This window comes from Macaca nemestrina, chromosome 16 (assembly GCF_043159975.1).
Source record: "Macaca nemestrina isolate mMacNem1 chromosome 16, mMacNem.hap1, whole genome shotgun sequence".
Taxonomy (NCBI): Eukaryota; Metazoa; Chordata; class Mammalia; order Primates; family Cercopithecidae; genus Macaca; species Macaca nemestrina.
The window spans coordinates 80,400,167-80,426,274 of record NC_092140.1 but is presented as its reverse complement, the minus strand read 5'-3'; the positions used below and the strand labels follow the sequence as shown (position 1 = coordinate 80,426,274).

At 44.2% G+C, this 26,108-nt stretch overlaps 1 protein-coding gene across 4 annotated transcripts in view; it reads left to right on the top strand.

Moving 5' to 3' along the window:
• Positions 1-1,095: 1,095 nt before the first annotated feature.
• Positions 1,096-26,108, top strand: part of LOC105490674 (leucine rich repeats and calponin homology domain containing 1) — a 204,122-nt gene continuing 179,109 nt past the window's right edge. The window contains exon 1 of one of the 4 annotated variants that reach the window (XM_011756543.2): positions 1,096-1,643. In XM_011756543.2, coding sequence (XP_011754845.2) covers positions 1,316-1,643 — 328 coding nt within the window. In that variant the 5' untranslated portion in view covers positions 1,096-1,315. The remainder of the gene's footprint in view (positions 1,644-26,108) is intronic. The other 3 variants (XM_011756545.2, XM_011756544.3, XM_011756546.2) reach the window with 3 other exon arrangements.

Sequence of the window (26,108 nt, the reverse complement as noted above, 5' to 3'; positions counted from 1 at the left end):
GGACATGAAGCTTTAACTTCAGGAAAGGAATGGTACTTTATTAGTCTTCCAGCTGGTCTGCCCTTAGGGTGTCAGATGTTCTCTGTCGCCCCTGGTGTGCTAGCATCGGCCTGGGTGCCACTGGGTGGCTGATGGCAGAATGTGAATTCACTTGCAAGCGGACATGTTTGTTTCCATGCCCCAAAGCAGGAAGAAGAAGGGCACAAGGACACTTCGATGGTTCTTTGAGCTCAGACTCGAGCTGTGAGTGATTTGCTGGTTGGGGTCACTGGCTTTCTAGCCTCTCCTGGCACCACCCAATTTCGGGGAGCACCACCCAATTTCTCCTACGACAATGTCTTCTGTCCCCCATAAACACTGCCCTCATTTTGAGTTTTTCTTTCCTATATCTGTAGCTTTCTTCTGCCGCTTAGCAAACACTCTGTCCCACTCGTATTCGTCCCTTGGCGCTGGCGTCTGGCCCAGTGGTATACTGTGAAGGAGGGCAACCCTAGATTCTGAGGGCCACTAGCTCGAATCTAGCGCCCCTCTAACTGCAGGGGTGACCTTAGATACATTTCTTAACTTCCTCTGTAGACTGAGGAGAACCATTTTTGCCCTCCTAACTTACGTAGGCTCTCTAAACCAGCGCCTGGTTCATCGTAAGCGCCCAAATGCCGGGGGCATCTGCAGGGATGACCCCATAGTGAAACTGCCTCTTGGGGATCTCTGGGTTAAACAGCCAGAATAACTCGCAGAATTGAGAGAACCCTCTCCTTTCCCAAACCTCGCTGTACTTCAAATCCCATTCATTGCCTCCCGCCGTTTTATCCGTGTTCTCAGATCACCCCCCTACCCCGGCAACCTCCAGTCCCCTAAAGCCTCCTGGGCGGCAAAAGGACGCCCAGAGAGAGGAGCAGGCGTCCAGCCCCGCCCTGTACCCCGATTGCGGGGCGGATCGCGGCAGGGCGGCGGAGGCCGGCGGAATAGGCGCGGAGGAAGGCTCGGGCGGGACAGACTGCGTGGGGGAAGGAGGAGGAGAGAGCAGACGGCGGAGGAGGGCAGAGCCGCCGGGAGGAGGGCGCAGGGGCGGGAGGAGACACATGCGCGCTGCCGCCGCCGCCGCCGCCGCCGCAGTCCTTAGCTTCCCGGGGACAGGAAACCTTCAAGACCGAGATACCACGGCCGCCTCCCCGCCCACACCCTCCTCCCCTCCTTCCAGCGCCTTTCGGTGGAGAACTGCGGCACTCAACCCGAGCTGCCGTTTTCCCCTCGCGGGGAACGCTGTGACCCCCCCGCAGGAGCGGCGGGGCGGGGTGGGGGGGCCCGGGAGAAGATGGCGACGCCGGGAAGCGAACCCCAACCTTTCGTCCCGGCCCTTTCGGTAGCTACTCTGCACCCACTTCATCATCCCCACCACCATCACCACCACCACCACCACCACCACCATCAGCACCACGGAGGAACCGGCGCCCCCGGCGGGGCGGGCGGTGGCGGTGGCGGCGGCGGCAGCGGGGGCTTTAACCTGCCCTTGAACCGGGGTCTGGAGCGCGCGCTTGAGGAGGCGGCCAACTCCGGGGGGTTGAATCTGAGCGCCAGGAAATTGAAAGAATTTCCCCGTACCGCAGCCCCCGGGCACGACCTCTCGGACACGGTGCAGGCAGGTGAGTGAGGGCCGAGGGGGCGGGCAGGGGTGTGGGTGCTGTCTGGGTGTCTGTCGTGCGTTCCCTAACGCGGTGGACAGTCGGAGATCTTGTCTTGCTTGGGGAGGGGGGTTCCATCGGCCCGTTGTCTCCCGAAGAAGGGACTCGCGTGGGCGCGGAAGAAGCGGGCCCTGGAGAGGGTATGGGGGCCCTGCCTCGTCCGGCGGTGCAGTGCCAGGAGGGCAGGGGTGCGCCGGGCCTCTGCGCCTATGAGCCAGGGGTCTCCGGCTCTCCACCCTGTGGCTGCCGCGCCGGGGAAGCAGCCGCGGGGCTGGGACTTGCAGGCGCGCCGCGTGCGCGCAGTGTAAGTGGGAGGTTTCAGGCGGCCGCGTCGGCTTCCTGGGCCCCGCGCAGGGCTGGGAACTCGAGCGCGGACGGCGGCGTCGGCGCCTCCAAGCAGTTCAAGCCGTCTTTGCACCGAGGCGTCGCCCATCCTGGTGGGGAAACCCAGACAAAGGTGGCACGCCCTCGGCCGAGCCAGGGGCATCGGCGCAGTGCCGCGAGCCCCCTCGGCGACATCGCCGAGCGATCGGGCAACTCGGTGCCTCCTGAGAGGTGCCCAGGCTTCCTCTTCCTGCGCCTGTGCGGGAAAAGAGCCGCCGGGCTTGTAGTGAATCCGAATCAGCTGCCGCTTCGGAAGCGATCGGCTCTCTTCCTTGCGTGCCTTTCGCTCACCGCCCACATAGTTTGGGTCCTACCACCGAGGGTACCTGGTTCTCAGTTACCCAACCTTTGTGGGGGCCCCGGGAAAGGAAGGCATGGCATATTAAAAGCAAAGTAATTAACGTGAGCCTGTTTTCCTGTGTGAGCCCGGCAAGTTGTAACTCGCGCCAATAAGCAGCATAACTTTTTCAAGTTACGTCATGTGTTACATATAAAACGTCTGCTTTCTCTTTGGTAGTTGGAGTTCCAGGAGCGGGATCTATAAACAGGAAGGAGGGTGGTGGAATGGGATTGGGACCTTAGGGTCTATGCAGAACTGACTTGATTTCCGACCATCCGGTTCCGCTCCCTGGGGGAGGGTTTGTGTCATAGCAAGCGCCCAACATTTCCCAGGGCAGTGGGTGCTCCGTTTTGGAGCCGCTGCCCAGACCTCTTGGCTGTCATCGCCTCATGGCCCGGGATCAGACCCCCTTGGATGGGTTGACTCTCAGCACTGGAGCACCCAGTTTAATCTTGTAGTGGGAAGGGAGCAGGCGGTGGGTTTTTGGAGGCTAGGTTTCCAGTGTCTTTTCCCCCCTTTAATTCAGTAAACATTAATCTAGAGCTTTAATGAATATTTATAGAGTTCTGAGTTCACTGGAGGCAAAGATGGCTCTCCAGGGTCGTTAAACTTTGTAATTTGGATTTAGGGATAGTCAGGAATCGGCAAAAAAGAGGGAATTTCCAAAGTTGAGCTGTCAACAGCTGGGGAGTCTCTTTCAATAAGACATCTTAGTTACATCTTCTCAAGTGGAAGTTATTCCAAGAATTGCCTGAATCATTAACTTAAAAAAATACATTAACTTTTACTTCCTTTCTGCCATAGAGTGTACCGTGACCTAGCTATGCAATGGTTGGATTTATCTGCAGAAAATAGACCTGGCATGACCAATAATAATAGGTTTGTGTAGTTCAGTAAGGGGGTTTCATAGTTGTTCTACTTCAGTTGTGCTAAGGATTATTTACAAAGGTAGGTGAACTTGATGTGTCTGCTGTGTTGGCATTTCTTTGAGAAGACCAGTGCTTTTAAAAGCAGGGACCACATCTTTTAGCTAAGACCTTGCCATGTGAAGTGGATGCTGAAAAGGGTTCTTCTTCTCCTCTTGGCTTGTTTATGACAAGCTTAAGTTGTGAGTTCTGCAGGTTTTTATTTATGAGCTCACTTGCACATGTTTTATGCTCAGGAAAATCTAGCTGGTTAAAATTCAGAGGTTTTATGTTAATTTCTCATCCAAAAATACAATGTTATTTGGGAGAAGAGGAATGGAGGGATGTAACCTATGTTTGTAGAAACTTAAGTCAACCCCATCAGAAAAGTATTCACTGTAGCTAGTTATTTTACATGAAATTAGAATACCCAAATGTATTAAATATTTGCTTCTGCAAAACGTCTTTGCCTCAAGTCAAAAGCTAGGTGTAAACCACAGGTGTTCTTTGTTCTAAAGATATATTTAATTGAGCACAGTTTCTTATTTGAAAGACCAAAAAGCAAAGAGTTAAAGTTACCTCCAGTGTACACAGTGTTGACATAGCCTACATGTAAGAGTTCTCCTGGAGTTGAAAGTTTGAGTAGTAACATTTAAAAAAAAGATAGTGGTTTCTCCTTGACTCATATTTACTTTAAGAATGTCTCTTAAAATTAGAATGGCATATGAAGATCCTTAAAGGCCTAAGAGGCAAATTGCATTTTTTTCCCATACATTTTCTAAGTCAGGGAGTGGTGGAGCAAGCTTTTTCTCACTGTTTTGTTGTATAATACAGGCCATTTGGTTTACACCTTGTAAAAAGTCAGGCTTCTGGCAGCCACCCGTGCAGAACTGCACTCCTGGGCAATGTGGCCTATCTGAACAGGGTGCATAGGCTACATACATAAACAAAAACGTAGAATAGATGTCTAAGCTGTCACTCAAGTGCATATACTTTATTGATAGGGAAAAAATCCAAGCTCTCATTTTGAGCCTATTAATTTACTTCTATTTGAATCAAAATAAGTTTTGTTGTCAGCGTCTAGTCTTTTAATAGTTAAAACGGGGAAAGACTGATCCACGAAGTGTAGTGACAGGTGTCACTGATGGAAAGGGACAAAACAGAAGAGCCACTATCAGCACTGGGTGCGCCTCTGTATATGTTACCTGCGTGATCTTAGTCCCCACTAGGAGCCCAGTCATACCCTCATTTACACATGGGAAGATTGAGATGGAGACAAGTCAGGTAGTATGCTGCAGATTATACCTCTACTGAGATGGTCAGCCAGTGACTGGAACCCTGATGGCCTCACGTTAATTCATGTTCTTGACCATATTCTCATCAAGCAGAGGGAAGGGGTTGAGAGGTAGAATGTGGGAGGCTTCCTGGAAATTCATTCAACCAGCATTGATTCCACCAGAATGTATGGAGTCCTACTAAGTGCTGGCCACTGATCTAGGCACTGGGGACACAACAGTGTGCAAAAGAGAATTCCCAGTATCCCTTCTCGTGGAGTTCATTCTAGTTGGAGAATGGGGAGATACACGAATAACTTGATTTTGCAGGATAAGTAGGATGAGTTATAGGATAGATATAATATCTTTGTTTTATAAATACAGAGATTGCTTTGTATCAACTTGAGGTGGCTTGTAGCAAGAGCATAAATGATGACTAGTAATACATATAATCTGAAGCATTCAATTGGGCCAAAGAAAAAGAAGTACACAAATTTGCACATGAGTAAAGCAAACTTTTTGGTGCTGATTTATTAAGTAGTGTCATTTTGGATGAAGAAGTTCAAAAGGATATTTTGTACAATTGAAAGTGAATTGAAAAGAGGAGTAAGAAAAGAAAGTGTCTGCCTCAGGATGATTGCAGGAGGTTCTAGACAATGAAAAAGAAGCCCTTAGACTTGACATACAGGACACCTGTTGTAAGTTAGTCTTGTTAAGGAGAGGCGGGAATGTTTCATTGCTAGTATCATTTTGAGTTGGCTCTAAGCAAGAAAGACTGGGCCAGGCACTGTGGCTCACACCTGTAATCCTAGGACTTTGGGAGGCCTAGGTGGAAGGACTACTTGACCCCAGGAGTTGGAGACCAGTCTGGGCAACATAGTGAGACCCTGTCTCTACAAAAAATAAAAAAGTTAGGCCTGGCGTGCTGGCTCTCACCTGTAATTCCTGCACTTTGGGAGGCCGAGGTGGGTGGATTACCTGAGGTCAGGAGTTTGAGACCAGCCTGACCAACATGGTAAAACCTCGTCTCTACTGAAAATACAAAAATTAGCCAGGCATGGTGGTGCGTGCCTGTAATCTCAGCTACTCAGGAGGCTGAGGCAGGAGAATTGCTTGAACCCGGGAGGCGGAGGTTGCAGTGAGCTGAGGTCGCACCACTGCATGCCATCCTGGGCAACAGAGGGAGACTCCGTCTCAAAAAATGAATAAATAAGTAAATAAATTAAAAAATTAGCTGGGTGTGGTGGTGCATGCCTGTAGTTCCAGCTATGTGGACGGCTGAGGTGGGAAGCCCATAGGTTGAGGCTACAGTGAAAGCCATGATCGCACCACTGCACTCCAGCCTAAGCGACAGAGTGAGACCCTGCCTTAAAAAACAAACAAATTGGCCGGGCGCGGTGGTTCAAGCCTGTAATCCCAGCACTTTGGGAGGCCGAGACGGGCGGATCACAAGGTCAGGAGATCGAGACCATCCTGGCTAACACGGTGAAACCCCGTCTCTACTAAAAAATACAAAAAAAAACTAGCCGGGAGTGGTGGCGGGCACCTGTAGTCCCAGCTACTCGGGAGGCTGAGGCAGGAGAATGGCGTAAACCCGGGAGGCGGAGCTTGCAGTGAGCTGAGATCCGACCACTGCACTCCAGCCTGGGTGACAGTGCGAGACTCCGTCTCGGGAAAACAAACAAACAAACAAACAAACAAAAAACAAAGACTATATGGGAAACAAAGAGCTTACTCAGGGAAGAATATTGAAGTGCACCATTAAAAATACCCATTTATGTGTGAGGGCAGAGTTCTGTAGGAGATGCAAAGTGTAAGACAATACAGGAATCCGTAAGATGCTAAGTAACAGTTCCAGGAAGCTGCTGAGGCCCAAGGCAGGTCAAGATGAGATGCCAAGTAGCACTGATGGACGTCGTGTGTAGAATTCAGAGGAAAAGGTCATTTTCATGAGGATGCTTAGGAAAGACTTTGATAGCAGAGGTGGGATTTGGATCAGGTGTCCTAGGATGGATAGGATTTAGATAGAAGTGCCCATGAATATTCTGTGACTGGAAGGATGGTTCTAATATGTGGAGTAAGAACCTGACAGTTGGCTGGGTGTGGTGACTCACGCCTGTAATCCCAGCATTTTGGGAGGCTGAGGAGGGTGGATCACTTGAGGCCAGGAGTTCAAGACCGGCCTGGCCAACACGGTGAAACCGTGTGTCTACAAAAAAAAAAAAAAAAAAAAGAGCTGGGTGCCTATAATCCCAGTTACTCAGGAGGCTGAGGCATGAGAATTGCTTGAACCTGGGAGGTGGAGGTTGCAGTGAGCTGAGGTCATGCCATTGCACTCCAGCCTGGGCGACGGAACGAGACTCTGTCTCAAACAAACAATCAAATGAACCTGGCAGTCTGAGATTCTGTGAATAAAAGAAACACAGAGGGCATTTAAGCCTGTCTTTCTGGTCATATTCTTCTACCCTACTCCTACCTTATAATGGAGTTAAGACTACAGGGCTCTTATGACCCATTAATTGAGGACTCTGGAAATAGCTGCAGCCTAGGATTTGTCAGCCTGTGGGAATAACACCGTAGCTGTGTGTGAACTGGCTCTCTCAACTGTCTGTACAGATTCAAAGGATCTTCTCTGAGATTTGTGGGTGGGTTTATCTCTTGAAGGCTGACTTCCACACCCTATTCCCATCCTATAGCAGTGGAGTCCTTGGGATGTTGGCACTCTTTAGTCGTTGGAATTCACAGAAGACCTGATAATGAAATCTAGTCATTTTCAACAACTTAACTTTATTTCATAATTTGGCCATCAATATGTTTCATTATAAATATAATAAAATTTTTGAAATCACATGTTTCCTTAAAATGTATAGTTACATACATTTTATAGTTATATCTAGTTTTTAATTATCGTTCTGCTATTGAATTAAATTTGGTAGTTTTTAACATATCTCTCTTTTTGTGGTAGTTACTATCAGATAAATGCCTTTATTATATGTATTCTAAATATTCTTCCATTCATAAACTATGATTCATAACCTTTTCTGTCCTATTACTATCATTTTTTCTTCCCGGTTAAGGTATAGATACATTCCAACATCAAATAAAAGCTTTTAGGACATCTCAGACAATACCTGTAGTGGTTCTGAATCACGTAGGTGGACTCTTCCACATGTCTGTGGTATATGCCAAAAACAGTCTCCGTAAACCTACATGTTATTCTCATTGCTTGCATTACAGGCTGCTTTCTTGAAAAGGCAAGGACACGCTAATCATGCTTCTAGAATAATAGCATACAATTATAGGCCAGGGAACCTCTGGGAATATTTGGTCTGTGCCAGTTTATAAAGGAACAGCCCAAGGTTTGACCTTCGTCACTGAAATGACTCTCCTGGAGAGTTTGTCAGTCACTGAGACATCTGATTTGATTTTTGGTGGGTGTTTGATATTAGGCCACAAATTAGCACACCCTGTCATTTAAACATTTTTATTTAAATTATTGACGAAGACTTGTGTGTGTTTGTGTTACTGTAATGAACTGAAATTTCCTATGGCATGGCATAATAATTCTTTGGAATAAACATTTAAAGGGTAGACGCCTTTTGAAATCCATGTTGACGTTGATCAATTCAGAAGTCAAATTCCTTTTGCCCATGCTGTCCATCTGGTATATGTACGTAGACTTTTTCTGTTATATTGTTGAACTTCATCATTGCTTGTTTAAACATAAGCTATTTCCCTCTTTTGTGTATACATTTCTGTTGCCCCATCTCTCTCTCCCTCTCTCTCTCTCTCTCTCTCTCTCTCTATCTCTATCTCTATATCTATATATGTCTATCTATCTATGCATATCTATCTAAGGACTTTTCATATTTCAGCTGGGCAGCATTTACCTACTCTTAACGTCTGCCTGTAATTTCCCTTCAGGTGTGGTATTGCATGTGCTTTTTCAAAGCCTTGGTAATATAAATGGCAGAAATGCTATTATTAACTCCATATAAGGTGGTTATGGGTTTGTCAGTCGGGCAATGGGTAACTTGAATTTTTGTCTAAGCCTTAGAAAAACCTGTGTGAGGCTACTTTTCAGAATTTCTTGGGCTTTTTGGAAAACTTCTGTCTTGGATATTGGCCTGAGCTTAGATACGGCAATTCCACCAGTTTATGAACTATTTCAGTGATTGTGTGAGTTGTTAGAATTAAGAGAATTTGGTGTTAATTGCAGTGATTATTTCAACTTACAAGATTATAATCTATTATAAACACATTAAGGATGTAAGGCACAAAACCCAACTATTTTTCCATAGTGAATAATCTTTTTTAATGCCCAACTCATAGGAAGCCTAGCTGCTGTTATTGCTACTAGTCTTTTGTTGCATGAAAGTTTTTTTTGCATCAGAATTTTGCCATGATTTTTCAGATAGTAAGAAAAGAAAAAAAGTAAGGAAAGTTCGGGATTCCAAGTAAGACTTAATTTAGGAAAACCAGGCATTCTAACATAGACTCAAACATGAAATATGCCTGTGTTATTCTTCAGCCTAATTTAAGGGTTTAGTGATACTGCTTCCATATTCTGCAGCAAGAAATAGTACATTTGGAAACCCTCTCCTCCCACAAAGTAATTCAAAAATAAAATGAGATTGTTTACATGAATAGAAAGTTGACGAACTGTGCGAATTTGGCTTCCCTTGCTTATTCCAGCCATGCAATAGAAGGGAAATGCTTTTATAGTCAGGTGTCTGTTCATTGTTTTTCCTGACCATATCCTCCTTCAGTGGCCATAAAGGAGGATATAGCTGCGGGAAAAAAAAGAACAATATGTTTGATTTGCATAACAGAAATACTTCCTATTTTCCTTGGGAAGAAATTATTGCTTCTGTGTTAGTATGATGCTGGTACCAAGGCAGCTCAACTGACTGCACCTGAAATTCTTACGGAACATTTTGAAGTCATCAGGGGCAGGTTATTTGATTTTGGGATCTTCCTAGATGTTTACTTTTCTTCCTTCTGCTGTTTGCTTCTTTCCCTCAGTCCCTCTGCTGGGGGTGGGAACCTAACACGGGTGTGGGATGAAACCGGGCAGGAGCCCTCCAGCTCAGTGTCTTGAATTTCCTCTCCACTCTTCTCGCCAAATGGGCAGAGAGCGGCCCGCATCTTAGTGTTTCTAATCTTCTGGCTTCCCATGTGGACTTGCTTTTGACAGCTGACCCCTGCAGTGTGGTGTGTATAGCTTTGGCACACGATGTGTTCCTCTGTTATTCTTCCCTATTTTTGATGTTTATGCCATACAGCGTGAGGAGTAGCATCAATATTTCTGATCTGGTTCAGTCAGCTTAGCTCTGATTTAACTCACTTTATCTCCGCAGGCAACGGTGGCAATTCAAAGACAGCACCATCAACGCACTGCCTGGCTTGCCCTTCCTCTGGATTGCCTTCATTTTGCTTTTCCGAGTTATTTACCTCGTGTCCCTTCTCCTCCCCATTCTGTAGGATTCTACTGACCCCACTCTCATTTCATCTGGGCCTCAAGCCTGCTGGAAACAAACAGGCTCCCTATCAGCCCATTCTTGCAGATCTCAGCACTGAGTCATACAGGACCTGAAGCCATCTTTGCATTATTTCCTTATGGCATTTTTTGTTTTATTGCCTTCCTCTGATGCTTTCCCTATGTTTAACCTTTTTGCTCCTTCACTGGCCTGTGAGATTTAGCTAGACAGGACTTTTCCTGATTTTTGTATGCCTTCCATGCCCGGTACAGAAAATGCTAGAAAAGCATTGATGGATTGCTCCCTTTCCTCTTTCCTACACTTGGTCTCTGCATTTTTCATCCATCATCTTGGATCTACCCTGAAGCTATCCGCTACTTGTGCGTAGTTGGCTGATCTGCTCAGATTTTCCTGTGAGACCTGATTTTTCTCACACAGCATCTTTTTACTTCTCAGCGTCATCCACTGTATTAGCCTGCTAGGGGCGCCATGACAAAATTCCTCGGACTGCGTGGCTTAGACACAGAAATTAACTTTCCCATAGTTCTGGAGGCTGGAAGTCCAAGATCAAAGTGTTGGCAGGTTTGATTCTCCTGAGGCCTGTCTCTTGGCTTACAGGTGGAGGTTGTCTTCCTGGGTCTTCACAGGCCATTCCTTTTTATGCACAAATCCTTGTTGTCCCTTCCTGAGCCCAAATTTCCTCTTCTTATAGGGACATCAGCCAGATTGGATTGGGACCCTCCCATAGGACCTCATGTAATCTTTATTACTTCTTTAAAGACTTTGTCTCTAAATACAGTCACATTCTGAGGTGCTAGGGTTTAGTGCTTCCATTACTTTTGGGGGTCATAATTCAGCCCATAAGAGCCACCGACTCACCCCTGCTGTAGGTGGTAGCTGCAGTTCCTCCCCCAGCCTGTGTAAACTGATCTTGGACTTGTGTGAGGCTGCCCTCAATGCTGCTCTTGCAGGAGGCTCAGGACAGGTCTGTTTGTTGGAATCTGGCCTGTCCTTGGAATCTAGCCCTGCACTTGCTACCTGTGCCTGTGCCCATGATGAGAGTCCTGGTAATGCTCCTGAGCCCTCGAATGTGCTGTAAAACCGGGAATGAACCACATGTACACTTACAAATGGATGACTCTGGCTCCTCTGGACCCGTCCTCCATCTCTCATAGATTTAGAATCTTTTTGGTAGTTGGTGGGTCCCTAGAGTCACACTTTTTCTTAGCTAAGGTGGGGTCACTTCTCACCAACATTTGCAAGTGTTTGATAAGCAATGTTACATCTAAAATCCAATGAGTTATAGTGAATTCTGAGGGAGATGGGCAAGTGTTTTACAATATCAAATATCACTTGAAATTAGCAAATGAAAAACAAATCAACATCTTTTGAGCACTTATCGTGTAAGAAGCCTAGCCAAAAATATAAAGGCATAGTTCCACCTAGTTTGAATTGGATGAGGATTCAATAAATTTTGTATTTGAAAGTCCCTTACACTTATAGTACTCTGATTAACAAGTATTATTTCACTAAAGCCTTTCAGCCCTTAGCTAAATGGACTTTCTTCCTTTTTCTTTAAGTACAGCTGAGTGATTAAAAATGGAGTTTCCTGAGCTTCAAAGACGTGGGTTCAAATCTTGGCCTTGTTGCTTATAAACTGTGTCACTTTGGCCAGATGACTTAAACCCTATGCATCGATTTCCTCACCTGTCAAATGGGGATAAGAAGAGCATGTACGTAGTAGAGTTTTATGAGGACATTGGTTATAATAACAACAGTTAACATTAGCAAACAGTTATTCTATGTCAGGTATCGCTCCAAGTGCTTTATATGAAAATGTGTGTATGAAATGTATGTAATAGATGTTTCACTTCATTCAATGCTTGCTACGTGGTCTGTTTTAACCAGAGTAGGGGCTCAATAACTCCAAGCAATGCCTTTCTATTGCAACCTGAAGAGGGAGATTAGAAATGTAGAAACCATCCATTCATCTCTCTCCCTTGACACCAAGGCCCAGAGAGTATAATCATTTGGCCAAGGGTACACAGCATGGCAGTAGGTGCCAGAGCCAGGGCAAAGTCTACCAGCCTCACATCAAGGGGTTGTTTTTGTGGAGCCAGGATGTGACATTGGGATGAAGGGAAGGCCTTCCCTCATCCATAGGGTTCTCAGGTCAAACCCACCCAAACCAGCCAGGTTGTGGGCCTCCCAAAGAACAAATGCTGTGAAACCTTTAATAACAGATGGTCCAAAGCTGGGGAGAATAAGATCAAGTTAACGCTAGTTACAAATGAGACGTGTTAGTGTAAGATTTGACTGTGGTGTGGGGGACATGCACGGGCCTCTTGTCAATTGGATTCCACATACTAAAGGAGCGTGCTGAGCAGCCCCTGACTCACAAATGGGGGCCGTCAGCCTTTCCTAGCAAGGCTTTGTTTCACAACTTGGCATGCATTTTCCTATAAAAACAAGGTAGTAACCTGTGATTTGGTTCTCCCGCCAACCCACGAAGGCCTGTTTAACCCTAGCGGACATGGGCCTTCCTATTAATGGTGGTTTCTTATTGTTTCTTTGGAAAAAGGCAACCCCAGTTCCAACGTGAAATCCCGAATCTGGAGAACTTGGCATCAGGCTGTGAGTAAGGCCTCTGCCTCTTGAAAATAATTCTCTCCCCTCTGGCCATTCTGGCCAGGGGTCGGAGGTTCCCCACACCTCTCCCAGACCCCTTGGTCAGGGAGGGCAGCGGCTGGGCAACAAGGATTGGTGTAAGTCAGGGATCCACTTGGACCTCAGGAAGGCCACCGGGCCAGGGAGGAGTGGGCCCAGGAGCCATCCACCTGAGGGAGGTGTGCAGGAATTTAGACACTTCTCTATTTAATTTTTACATTTCTTCTATATCATCTCCCCAACTTACTAATTTTGGAATTGGAGGCAAGTTAGTGAACTTTTCTGAACATCAGGTTTATAATTTGTTAGAAGCGAAAATGCTCTTTATCCTGTGGGTGGTTGTCGTGATTCACAGGGTAATGGATGGTACGGGAGCAGGGCTCAGGACTGGCGAAGAGTGAGTGACTAGTAGAAAACCTGTCACTTTCTGTCCGGAATTTCCATGGGGCTGTGTGACATAGTCTTCTTCAGTCAAGTAAATAATTGGAAGCTGTCAGCCTACCATTAGCATAGAGGCTAAAGCACAAACTGTGGCTGGGTCCTTGTCCCTGCTGTGCCAGGACATGGCTGCTGCTTCGCTTCCCTGAGTCTTGGTTTCCTCGTCATAAAATGGGGATAATAATTATAGAATTATTGTGAGGAACAAATGAATACATATATCAAGTGCTTAGATCGTGCCTGGCACTGATTTTGCCATTATGATTATTCTATATCTTTAGAAAAGAGATTCAATGTTATAAGGCACAGCAAGACTAAATTCCTAGAAATACTGTGACATTAATAAAATAACTTCAGTATCCAGCAAGCTTAGGTGTACATGCTTTCAGTGTGTGTGCATGTTATTGATATCCTTTTGGCAGTCGTGGGAGGATGGTAGCGTGGGTGGTATTCATTATTCCATATTGCATGGAGGGAAACTGAGGCTGGATGGTGAAATGACTTTCCTTGGGTTATGCTGCTAGTCAGCAGTTGAGACAAGACCACATCTGGGTTTTCATGCTGTTTTTATTCCTCAATTCAACGGCGTTCTTAGGTTTGATTTAATTGCTACTGGGGCCGGGCGCAGTGGCTCACGCCTGTAATCCTAGCAATTTGGGAGGCCAAGGTGGGTAAATCACTTGAGGTCAGGAGTTCGAGACCAGCCTGGCCAACATGGTGAAACCCCATCTCTACTAAAAATACAAAAATTAGCCAGGCGTGGTGGTGGGTGCCTGTAATCTCAGCTATTCAGGAGGCTGAGGCAGGAGAATCACTTGAACCCGAAGGCAGAGGTTGCAGTGAGCTGAGATCACACCATTGCACTCCAGCGTGGGTGACAGAATGAGACTCTGTCTCCAAAATAATAATAATAATAATAATAATAATAATAATTATTATTATTATTATTATTTCTACTGGGCCAGAGGAGTCTTGAGGGGACTGAGCCTGGCAGAGAAGAGTGCGTTCGGGATTCTCACAGTAGGGAATGGGGAACCTGCTCCTGTGCCGCATTATGTATTCGGGTGAAGGGTGCTGGGACCAGCTCTTGTTTTGGCCTCCCGATTGGAGGGGTGAGGAAGTGGTGGCTGGGGCCTCAGAGGAAGGCCTGGGGTGCCTGTCTTCAGCCTCTACGGAAGTCTTGTCATTGATTTAGAAGCTCTTCCAAGTTAAAAAACAAGCAAACAAACAAAAAACCATTGACAGTCTCTTCGCGTTCTTGGCAAAAAACGCTTTGTGAATAATTTTATGTTCTTGACATGCTCTGAAGGTGGATAGCAAACACTTCTACCAGAAGTGAGGACGTGGCTACCGGGAGGCTGAGCTTTAGGAATAAATATCTAGTAGATTCAATCGTTATCTTTTTGCCCCTCACTCTTTTACTGGCATCCAGCATTTATTTTGAACTTCAGTCAGAAGTTATTTCACTAAGAACTTTGTGATAGCTTCAACATCTCCCTGAGGATACTGATACGGTAACTCGGAAGGGGGAATAATGTTTGTCAAGGCAGACTCGTGTCTGGGTCCAGGGTCTTTCGGAATGTTCCTCGTTCAGTTCTCAGAACACCCTTGTGAGGCTGGGAGGATCATTGTTACTGAGAAGGGGACTTACCATAAGTTACGCAGTCAGAGTGTATTTGTAAGCCAGTAAAGACGGAGCCGAAATTGGAACCCGAACAGTTGTTGAAGAAGTGCAGGATCCTCCTTTATTTTAGTGTCACTGAATATTTAGAGCTGGAGACGAGACCAGAGAAGGAGATTTTGCAGATGAGAATCAAGCCTATGGCATTTCTACAGATGGTCCTTGGGGTGACACAAGAGATTTTGGAGTTCATGCCCGAGTAGGATCCAGATTCCTGACTAATGTGATTTCTCCCACTGATGTGAAAGTGAGCTCAGAGATCCCAAGTATATGCATGGGGAGTTCCAGCCCTGATCCTCACTTGTTTGTGATGACCAGCTATCAGCTCTATTTCTAAGAATCGTGTTTTAAAGCAAGTCACGATTCCTAGTTTTAAAAATTCTTCAAGGTGTCTGTTGTTAAAAAATGTAGATACACATTTGGGTTTTCAGCTTTGGTATAAACTTTTCTTGTTAGACTTTGTAACGCATGACCCAATTGAACAGTTTACTGATATTTTCTGTAAACAGTTTACTGATACTTTCCCTCCAATGAGAAATGAACGAATTTCATCGAGTGCAAGACCAAGTTTACTTTCTAGAACATTACCTATAGAATACAAATGTTTACATTCCAAAGACTGTTTTATTATGTAATAAGAATCATCAATTTGACATATGAAAAATGTTTTATTTTGTAATGAAGCTCTTTCTGTACATTAATTACATCTACAATTTTATAGATTAAATAGGACAGCACAAGATTATGGCTAAAAAACATATTTTTTTTTAGTGTATGCAATAAAATCCAACTTAAAGGAATCTGTGCAATTGAGGGCAAATAGATCTCTCTTTGCGCAGTTCCCTGGGAGGGGACGATGATAATCTCTGCATGCAATTTTTAGGCAATTTTGTGTGTGTGTGTGTGTGTTTTTTTTTTTTCCTGGTGTTTTAGAAAGCCTAGATAAGTCCAAGTTAATTTTAGTTGTAGCAGTCATTCCATTGGTTATAGGCTTGTAATTAACTCTTAGCTGTGGTTTCAGATATTTACAATGAATGCTTTCTTGTATCTATACAGTACTGTAAAAGGTGCTATGCTGTAACTTTGTAAGTACAAATGTGCCTAAATCTGATAGATTTTAAACAATTCAGTTGGCAGCTGTGAAGGCTTGCTTCTGCCTCTTCCTCCCCTGCACAGGCTGAGTCCTTGGAATCAGTATGTTAATGAAGACTTGGTATCTCAGGATGAAATTCGCACCATGGGAGTTCTGAGATAATGTGTCCTGATAGAGTGCCTAATGCTTGCCTCTTAGGAGGGCGAGTGACAAAGACAGTATAACTCAGCTGAGTGCTTTCATCATCAGGCAGCCTTGGTCTTTCTCAAGTGGTTCCATAGTTTCCATGCGTGTGCTTTCTTGTGTTTCTGTGTCTTAGACCCCTTCTCTCCTTGGGCAGTCTGTCTGTTATCTTTTAATACTGCATGGTAGATTGGATTGGATGAGCCCCATCACCTTTGGATAAAAAAAGGCTTTTGGACATAAGTCTGTGCAACACTCTTTTCTTTAGAGAACGTAATAGATCCCTGGGAACATCACAAGAGGTGCTCTCAGAGGGTGCTTATAAGTGGCACCATCCTAAATCCAGGTTTACCAGGGACAGCCTGGGTTTATAACTCTTAATAGCACCCTCTTTTAGCACAGCATGATTTAGATATGTTATATGGTCACCCCATGCACATGGGATGTGGTGGATGACACCTTTTAAGAATAAAGCGAAATGGAGACAAGTGAAGTGACTTACCTACCCGTGTCCAGTTGTGTCAGATTGAATCCAGAATTGGTCCAGCTTGTCCTGGTCATTTCACCAGCTACCCATACTGCCATCCTTTGAAGGAATTACAATGCTTGGCTGGTTTCTCTTTTTAACTTTCATGCCAAGAAACCCTCTCAGTAAAGTCTTTGGCATTTCTTGTTCATTTTAGCTGGTAAAATACAGCATTAATTTAAAAATGATGAAATACTGCATACATAGAAAGGAGTCCATACCCTATGTAGACGTGATTTAAATAATGATGATAAAACAGGCATAGTGACAGAAGCATATAGAAAGGTGATCGCCTGGGAAGGGGTGCAGAGAAGAAGGAAACATTCTGTGTCTTAGAATGGTGAGAACATAGGTGTATGCATTTGTCAGAACTCAGTGAACTCTGCACTTGGGTGCATTTTACTGTATGTAAATCATACCTTGATACAGTAGACTAAAAATTTACCTATGTACCCACTATCCAACTTAAAAAGAAGAACATTTCCAATACCTTTTTAGCTTTCTGCCTGGTGCCGATTCCTGACTGACAAGCTGTATTAAAACAGAGTAACTGAGGCTTGATTGCTAAATCAATGCCTCCTATTAGAACACTGATATTTCTATTTTAGTGGACGTTCTTTAATCTTTATTTTCCTTATTCCGAAACATCTTGTTAACCCTCTTTACATAGTCTTACTCATAAACTCTTCTAATTCTGTATTTAACAAATGGCATTTTATTTTAGTGATAGAAAAAAACTGTTGCTGAACCAAGTTTCCTGGGATCACTGGGACGATGTTGGCTAATGGAGTCCAAAGTTGAAAGCATTTGTTGTGCACCTACTGGATGTCAGACACTTTGCAGACATGATCTTACTTCTCCTCTGAGCCTAATAATAGGTATCATTTCCCTTAAATTTCCTTATGTGCAGAATTGAGGCCTATAGATGTTAAGAAGCTTGCCTAAGATCCTCATGCAAAAGTAATTAGGAGAATTAGGAGTCAGGGTTTGAGCCTCAGTGATCTAAGTACATTGTTAATGTAGAGAACTGCCCTTTGCTGGGGAAAGTGAAGCATTTGGCTGGCTCCCCGGGTTGTATCCTGTAGCACCGGGACCATGTGGCGTATCACTTCCAAATTTCCTAAATCACCGTGATCCTGCATACTCCCTGCCCAGATCCCCTCCTTTGGCTCTCTCCTGCCTGCCCACTGAGGCTCGGCTGCCTAGCAGCAGATCCGCAGGGCCTCTGGTATCTGGCGCCACCCTGCTTATCCTGCCGGGTTTTCCTCTCTCCCCCTTTAAGGGCCTGTGTGGCTCCAGCTGCCTTTTCCATTAGTGTTCCCATATGTTCCAGGTTAAGGCCTCCGCTTTGCCTTCGATTGTACCTTTTCTGCCTTCATGGCACTTGCCAAATAAAATAAACAAAACAACAACAGACCCCAGCTTTCCAGTCCCTGTCAAGCAGTCATCTCAAAATTTTAATTCCTGCCTCTTCTAGGATGCCCCAAATGCCAGCCTCCCTCTCTGCAACTCTGCTCATCTTTTCATCTAAAACAGAATTTGTAATGATTGAGTTAGTTGGTCCTTAATTGTTCTTTAATTTCATGTCTTTTTTCTCTAGTAAGAATGATAATAGCTTCATTTATTGAGTCAGATATTGTGTTCTCCACTTTATGTGGCTTCCCTCAGCTAATTCCTACAGCAATCTTAGGAGGTAAGTACACATTTTCTTCCCATCTGACAGATTGGAAAATTGAGGCTCAGAGAGAAAGGCCTGAGATCACATGGCTACTAAGCGACAAGACTGGGATTTGGTTTGACTTGAGTTTGACTGCTCTTTGCTGACTTCTTGCAAGTGCTTTGAGGAGAGTAGAAAAGAAAGGAAACTGACATTCACTGTGCTTTTGCTATGGCTTGGCACTGAGATGGTTTAGCTTATTATCTCACAGGGTCCTTATCGTGTGCTAAGAATCAGATCTCCAAAAAACTGAGAATTAGATGTCTAAAAAATGGAGGCTCTGTTTACATAATTTGTTCAAGGTCACAGTGCTGATTAGTGGAGAGAGAAAAATTAAACCAGGTCTTTCTGCCCCTAGAGATGCTCCACTGTGTGCATGAGGAACACTTTATTTCTTTTTCTTATTCTCTGCAGGGCCTAGCATAGAGGTGGATCTTAGTGAAACTTTTCAATTAGTTATAGGTTATTAAAAAGCAACAAAAAAGTGCCTTTTATTCTGTTAGAAGCATGAACATATCACACATATTCCAGTAGGGAAGAGGAGAAACCATAAATAAAGAATGTTGGATTTTTAGAAGAGACAATGTAGAAGCAAAGGTGAGGTGAGACAGATACATGAACAGAATGGCAGTCACAGAATTTCTTATCTTTTGAGAGATTTACTTGAGGGATTAGACCTTTACTGTAGTAGAGGATTGTCTAAAATTAAAAGACAGGAGAAGATGACATAGTATTCCCATTCACATTTTTAAATTGCTGTGTGGTTAGCTGTCTCCAGTCAGGTAGCTTCACTGCTCCTTTCTTTAACTGCCTTTCTCAGGCATAGAAGTAAAAAGAAGTAAAAGGTAATGGCCAGTTGCCCTGGGCCCTTCCATTGGTGGATTTGCAGAGGACTGAAATTCACCCTAGAGCTTACCCTTCAATGTAACTAAGTATTAAAAAACTCAAACCTACAAAAAAGGAACTCCTTTGTGTTCCAACAATTGTTACAATAGGTTAGACTTTTGGTGATCAAAACACATCTCCATTAACTGCTCCAGCATCTTGTGCATCTCAGCTGTTTGTGGGAGTCATCCAGCAGGAGGGAGGATGGGTCTGCATCAAATGCAGTTCCTGGGCCTTGGAATATGTCCTCCACTTTTGTTTGATCAGCAGAGTGTTTGCATTGAGTGTGCTGTGTGCCAAGAGAACAGTTGTCAGTGGTATTCGCAGTGATGCACATTGGCATGAGTGCCAGAGATTCAAGTGGCGACGAGCACCAACTCTGCCTTCCACCCGTTGCTTTTTGTGCTCTCAGAAACTGGAGAAACGCTAGCTTTGCACACCGGGTTTTCTCGAAGTGGGCTAGGCGTATCATTTCCAAGGGCTATGGAGCTTCCTGGAATTGTGTGTGCTATGAACACGCTCCCAGAATGATGAAATGCCAAACTGCTCAAGTCACCATGCCTTTGTTCACTGGCTCCCATGCCTTTCTTGCTGTGACCATCCATGAGGTTTAGAACCATCACAGCTGTTTAGGTAATGGTCTTGGAGTCCAACAGATCAAGGTCAAATTCTGGCTCTGTCACTTAGCAGTTGGGTGACTTTAGGCAATTCATGCACCTCTCTGAACTTCTTATTTCTCATCTGTAAAGTAAGTGAGAGTAATAACACTTACGGAGTTGCTGTGATGCTGTGATGACTAAAATAACAGATTCTAAGTATGTGGCACTTGGGGGGTGTGTGTGAGAGAGAGAGAGAGAGAAAGAGCGGGAGGGAGGGGGAGAGAGAGAGAGAGGGGCAGGCAGGCAGTGGCTGTTTTTTTGAACTGTGATGCCCACAGAGGGGGAGCTATTTTTGGAGAGGAGGGGGTCTTCTCACTGCTCCCAATTCTCATCCATGCTGGGGATGTGCATCTGTCTCTGTCACTACTCTGGGAACATACCTCTTGTCGGATACAGCTGTCTTTCTGTTGTTCTGCCAGCACAGGGCTGAGGCCACTCCCTGCACTCCTCTTCCTCCTTGTACCCCCATTGCAGGCCGTGCCTGGGGACTCCCTGACCCTGCTGTCCTTCCCAGCCTGGAGCTTGCTGCTCTTTATGGGGAGGACTTTGATTCTCTTTGTCAGGCTGCCTGAGAAACAGGCCTAGGGGGTCTGAAGTTATAATCCCCAGACCAAATATGTTTATCATCTTATTTGAGCCATCCTGAGACTTACTGCAACACAGCTTTAAGCTCGGTGACTTTAATTTGGACCACAGCCTATTATACATATGGCATGGTGTCAGCTTTTAGTAAAAGATAAAATAGGTGAGTGAAAAGAAAGATACATAGATGCCAGTTGGAGAACAGAGTGATCTAAAAGCAAATTCTGCATAGCAATGTGAATACTTCAGAGTGGACGGGGGTATAGTTTGAAAGAAGCTACTTATAACGACTGTTTTCATTATATTGACTGAATTAAAAAAAAAAAAAAACCTCAACAAAATCTCCCTAACTTGTGCAGTCATGTGGAAGATAGAATAAGAGGGTAGTGCACAATCGTGGGCAAAAGGAGGTAAGCAAACATTGCAAAGACGTTAAAAAGCTTTTTTTTAAGTTCTGTATTCACAGCCACATTTTGTAAACTTAAGAGGTGCTGTATTATTTTTTTCATTCATTCATCCATCCAGCAAATATTTATTATCTAGTGTGAGTAGCTTGCCCATGAGCCCATCCCTTTCCACGGCCTGTTACTGTATGTGACAAGGATAGCAGCATGCAGAGTAGCTTGTAACCACGTTGTCCGGGTGAACTACTCCTCCATCTACTAGCCCAGTGACCTTGGGTAAGTTCCATCACCTCTCTATGCTCTAGTTTCCTCATTTGTAAAAGAGAAATGATAATAGCACCTGTCACAGAGGGCTTTGGGGAATTGAAAGTGCAAGGAGTGCAGAGCAATGCCTGACATCTGAGAGACACTCAATACATTTTAACTCTTACTTGTTTTCTGACTTATTCGTTTGTTTCTTTATTGTCACTCTCCCTTTCCATCATTAAATGCTGAGAGAAACCTTGTTTTCTCTTTTCTCGTGTAACTACTATCCTTGGTTCCTGGGACAGTGTCTGCCCATGGTAGCAGCTTAGTAAATATTTGAGCTGAGTAAGTGAATAAATGGCTAGATGAATGAATGGAATGCATGAAGGCCAGACTCTATGCTGGGTGCCTCCTAGACAGGAGTGAACAAAACTTGGTGCCTGCTGGATATATACCCAAAGGAAAGGAAATCAGTACAGCAAAGAGGTATCTGCACCCCCATGTTTGTTGCAGCACTGTTGACAGTAGCCAAGATTTGAAAGCAACCTAAGTGTCCATCAACAGATGAATGGATAAAGAAAATATGGTACATATGCACAATGGAGTACTATTCAGCCCTAAAAAAGAATGAGATCTTGTCATTTGCAACCATATAGATAGAACTGGACATCATTATATTAAGTGAAATAAGCCAGGCTCAAAAAGACAGACTTCACATGTTCTCACTTATTTGTAGGAGCTAAAAATGAAAACAGTTGAACTCATGGACATAGACATAGAGAGTAGAATGTTGGTTACCAGAGGCTGGGAAATGGAGGGATGGGAAGGAGGTAGGGATGGTTAATAGGTATGAAAAATAGTTAGAATGAATGAATAAGATCTAGTATCTGATAGCACAACAGGATGACTGTAGTCAATAGTAATAATAATTATTATATATATGTGTATATATATGTATATTTTTGAGATGGAGTCTTAACTCTGTTGCCCAGGCTGGAATGCCAGTGGCATGATCTCAGCTTACCACAACCTCTGCTTGCCTGGTTCAAGCAATTCTCTCACCTCAGCCTCCCAGGTAGCTGTGATTACAGGCACACACTACCATGCCTGGCTAATTTTTGTATTTTTAGTAGAGACGGGGTTTCACCATGTTGGCCAGGCTGGTCTCGAACTCCTGACCTCAGGTGATCCACCTGCCTTGGCCTCCCAAAGTGCTGTGATTACAGGTGTGAGCCACCGTGCCCGGCCATATAGTTAATAATAATTTAATTGTACATGTTAAAGTAACCAAAAGAGTAAAATTGGATTGTTTGTAACACAAAGGATAAATGCTTGAGGTGATGGATATTTATTTACCCTGATATGATTGTTGCATGTCTGTATCAAAATATCTCATGTACCCATAAATAAATATATATATATATACCTACTATGTGCCCACAAAAATTAAAAAATTAACATTAAAAAATACAAAACAAGCGGTGCTGCCTGCATTTTAGAGCTTCCAGCTAGTCAAGTGAAGGAGAAACCTAGAGATCTATAATGACCAAAGGTGCTAAGTATCAATGCAAGGGAAGAATGGGGACACCATGCTGGATGGCATCAAGGAAGAAGCGCCATTTTCCAACTATGTTGGGTGGTGGACTGATAAACAAGACTACTTTTTTTCTTTATCCATTTGAAGACTTAAAATAATTATTTGTAGATCCCCTTTCCCCACTTTTTAAAGCATTTCCTTCTAAATTATTCCCTCTTCAAACATATAAACTATTATATGCATGTTCTAAAATTTCTAAAAGGAAGGTAAACACATTTTAATCATTTAAAAGGTTTTTTTTAAAAGTCAACACATGTAACTTAAAAATGATTATGAAGCACTTGTTTATTTTTGGTTGCCTGGAATTTATTTGTGTGTAGGGTTTTTTTTTTTTTTTCCTTCATTTTGGTGTATGGGCTATTTATTGCTTTTTCTTAATCTTTTCCTTGTCTGTTTGGATGAAATCAGACAGCAAAATCCTTTTTGGCAGTGGTAATAATAAATATTCTGTTTAGTCTTTGGATGAGGTTTACATGAAATATCTATAAGTACATTCTGGAATATTGGAATAAAAGTTTCCAATCCTTTTAGTCAATGGATAGTGGGATAGATGAAAAGTTCAAACCAAAATATACCTGCTGGACAAGAACCATCATCTTTTAATAGGTAGAAATCCTCCTGAGGGTCCAGTCTTCCTTTCATTCCTGTTCTACATTGTCAATGACTCTGACCATAGGAGCAGGGAACTTCTGGATAGGAGGCAGTGCTGCTGGTCCCCACTATCATCGCCAGCACAAAGGATCGTATTATTATTATTATTTTTAGGAGTGGAGTTTAAGCTCAGCTGGGCACCCCAAACATTGATGGAGGTAGCCTATCGTATGGCTTAGAGTCACAGAACCACAAGACGCATGTGTGATGATCTAAATAAAGAGCTCTTCTCGCAACCTGGTGGCTCTGGTGACAGAACTGGGCGTGGGAGGGCTTTCTCATTCATGTGTTGTGAACACAAATGATTCTCTAAGTTGAAGGACACATTGCTCTGCAACATAACTGAAAAAAGCTGTGCATGAATATTTGTGTGTGTGTGTGTGTGTGTGTGTGTGTGTGTGTGTTGTGGTGGGGAGTAGTCTCATTCCTACTTGCAAAAATCCTCCGGAAGGGGTTTTCAAAGCATTGCACAGAGCTGTTGCTTGTCAGCTTCTTGTGCTGACTAGATGTCAGCAACACTTCCTCAACTTTGGACAATGCCTTGAAAACAGAGATCAGTGTGGGATGGATTTAAATGGAACTGAATGATAGAGAAACCATTGCCGAATTTATAGTTAGGTAAGTCATGTTTTCTTTCTCTGTCTCTGTAAATTTTTCCTGAAATGCGTGTATGAAGCTCTTTTTGGCTGAAATGAGAGAGTGAAGCAGGCTCCTGAGTCCTTGAGTGAAGAGGATCCATTGAGAAGTTCAGAGGGACAGAGAATGAGCATGAGTAACGGCAGCACAGGATTGGCAGGAGTGATATCAAATAGTACATCATCTCAGAGTGACCTACTATTCGACTTTGGAATGCATTTTTATTTTTGGCAGTGGATTTACCTCCCTGTGTCCTGCCTGGACAAACGTTGGAATTAGTCAGCATTCCTTAAGCACATGCTGATTATGACCAAAGAAAGTGGCAGGCTTGAGGCCTGCTGGCGACCAGGAGAAAGCCAGCTGGATTAGACATTTGCTCTGAGCCTTGTGTTCATGTAACTTATGGGGCAGCCTTCTAAGCCAGAGAAACAAGAAACTCAAAGGCACTTTCAGCAAGGTTCTCATGCACGGCAGCGTATTTTAATACTCGTGCTCCCTTTAGGCAGGCCCTAAATAAGAATGTCTTGTTCTAATTTTTTTCCATAGACTTAAGGTTGTTGGGGGAAAACTTGTTAGAATTCCCAAGTGAAACCATTTAAATGCCTTGGCTTCTGATAACTGGGAGTCCTGAGTGAAGTTGTCAGTTGCTGCTGAACTCAGCAGAAATAATTGCGCTCTCTATGCGGATGATCTGTGTATATTTTGAGACCATTCTGAGACCGACAAAGGCTATAGCAACATGTTCACATTGCTATTGTTGATTAGAGCTCTGAGCTTTACACGTTGTCTCCTTTGGTGTCATTTGGAACATTGGAGAGCCATGCTTCTTTCCTTTCAATATTCTCAACTTGGCCCAGCCAGGATTAGAGGCTTCCTTCTGAGGTTCAGTAGAATTTTGTATTTACCCTTTATCATTATTCACCTTACTGTGTTGCACTTCTCTGTTTACAGTCTCCAGCATTCCGTTACAGTGCTAGGACGATGTTGGCATTTGTATTAGTTTTTCATTACTTCATAAGAAATTGCCCCAAATTTGGTGGCTTAAAATAATGCACATTTATTATTGCACAGTTTCTACAGGTCAGGAGTCCAGACACAGTTTGGCTGGATTCTCTGCCCTAGGTCTCACAAGGCTGTAGTCAAGGAATTGGCTGAGGCTTCTCATCTGAAGCTTGGAGTCCTTTTCCAGGCTCTCGAGGTTGTTGGCAGGATTCAGTCCCTTGTGACTGTGGAACTCATGGTGGCCTTTTTTTCCTCCAGGCCAGCAGGAAAAAAAGGTCTCTGACTTGAGGGTGGGCCCCAGTCCTTCTTTTCTTTTAATTAAATTAAATTTAATTTAATATAATTATTATTTTTTGAGACAGAGTTTCATTCTTGTTGCCCAGGCTGAGTGTAGTGGTGCCATCTTGACTCACTGCAACCTCCACCTTCAGAGTTCAAATGATCCTCCCACCTCAGACTCCCAAGTAGCTGGAATTACAAGCATATGCCACCATGCCCGGCTGATTTTTGTATTTTTTTGTATTTTTTTTTTTTTTTTGGAGACAGTCTCCCTCTGTCGCCCAGGCTGGAGTGTAGTGACGCCATCTCGGCTCACTGCAAGCTCCGCCTCCTGGGTTTATGCCATTCTCCTGCCTCAGCCTCCCGAGTAGCTGGGACTACAGGCGCCCGCCCCTACGCCCAGCTAATTTTTTGTATTTTTTAGTAGATACGGGGTTTCACTGTGTTAGCCAGGATGGTCTTGATCTCCTGACCTCGTGATCCGCCTGCCTCGGCCTCCCAGAGTGCTGGGATTACAGGCGTGAGCCACCGCGCCCGGCCTAATTTTTATATTTTTTTAGTAGAGACGGGGTTTCATCATGTTGGCCAGGCTGGTCTTGAACTCCTGACCTCACGTGATCCACCCGCCTCAGCCTCGCAAAGTGCTGGGATTACAGGTGTGAGCCACTGCACCTGGCCCCCAGTTCTTTTAAAAGCATCACCTAATTAGGTCAGGCCCACTCAGGACCACTCAAAGTCAGTTGATTAACCTTAATTACATTTGCAAAATCCCTTTGCCATTTAAGATGACACAATAA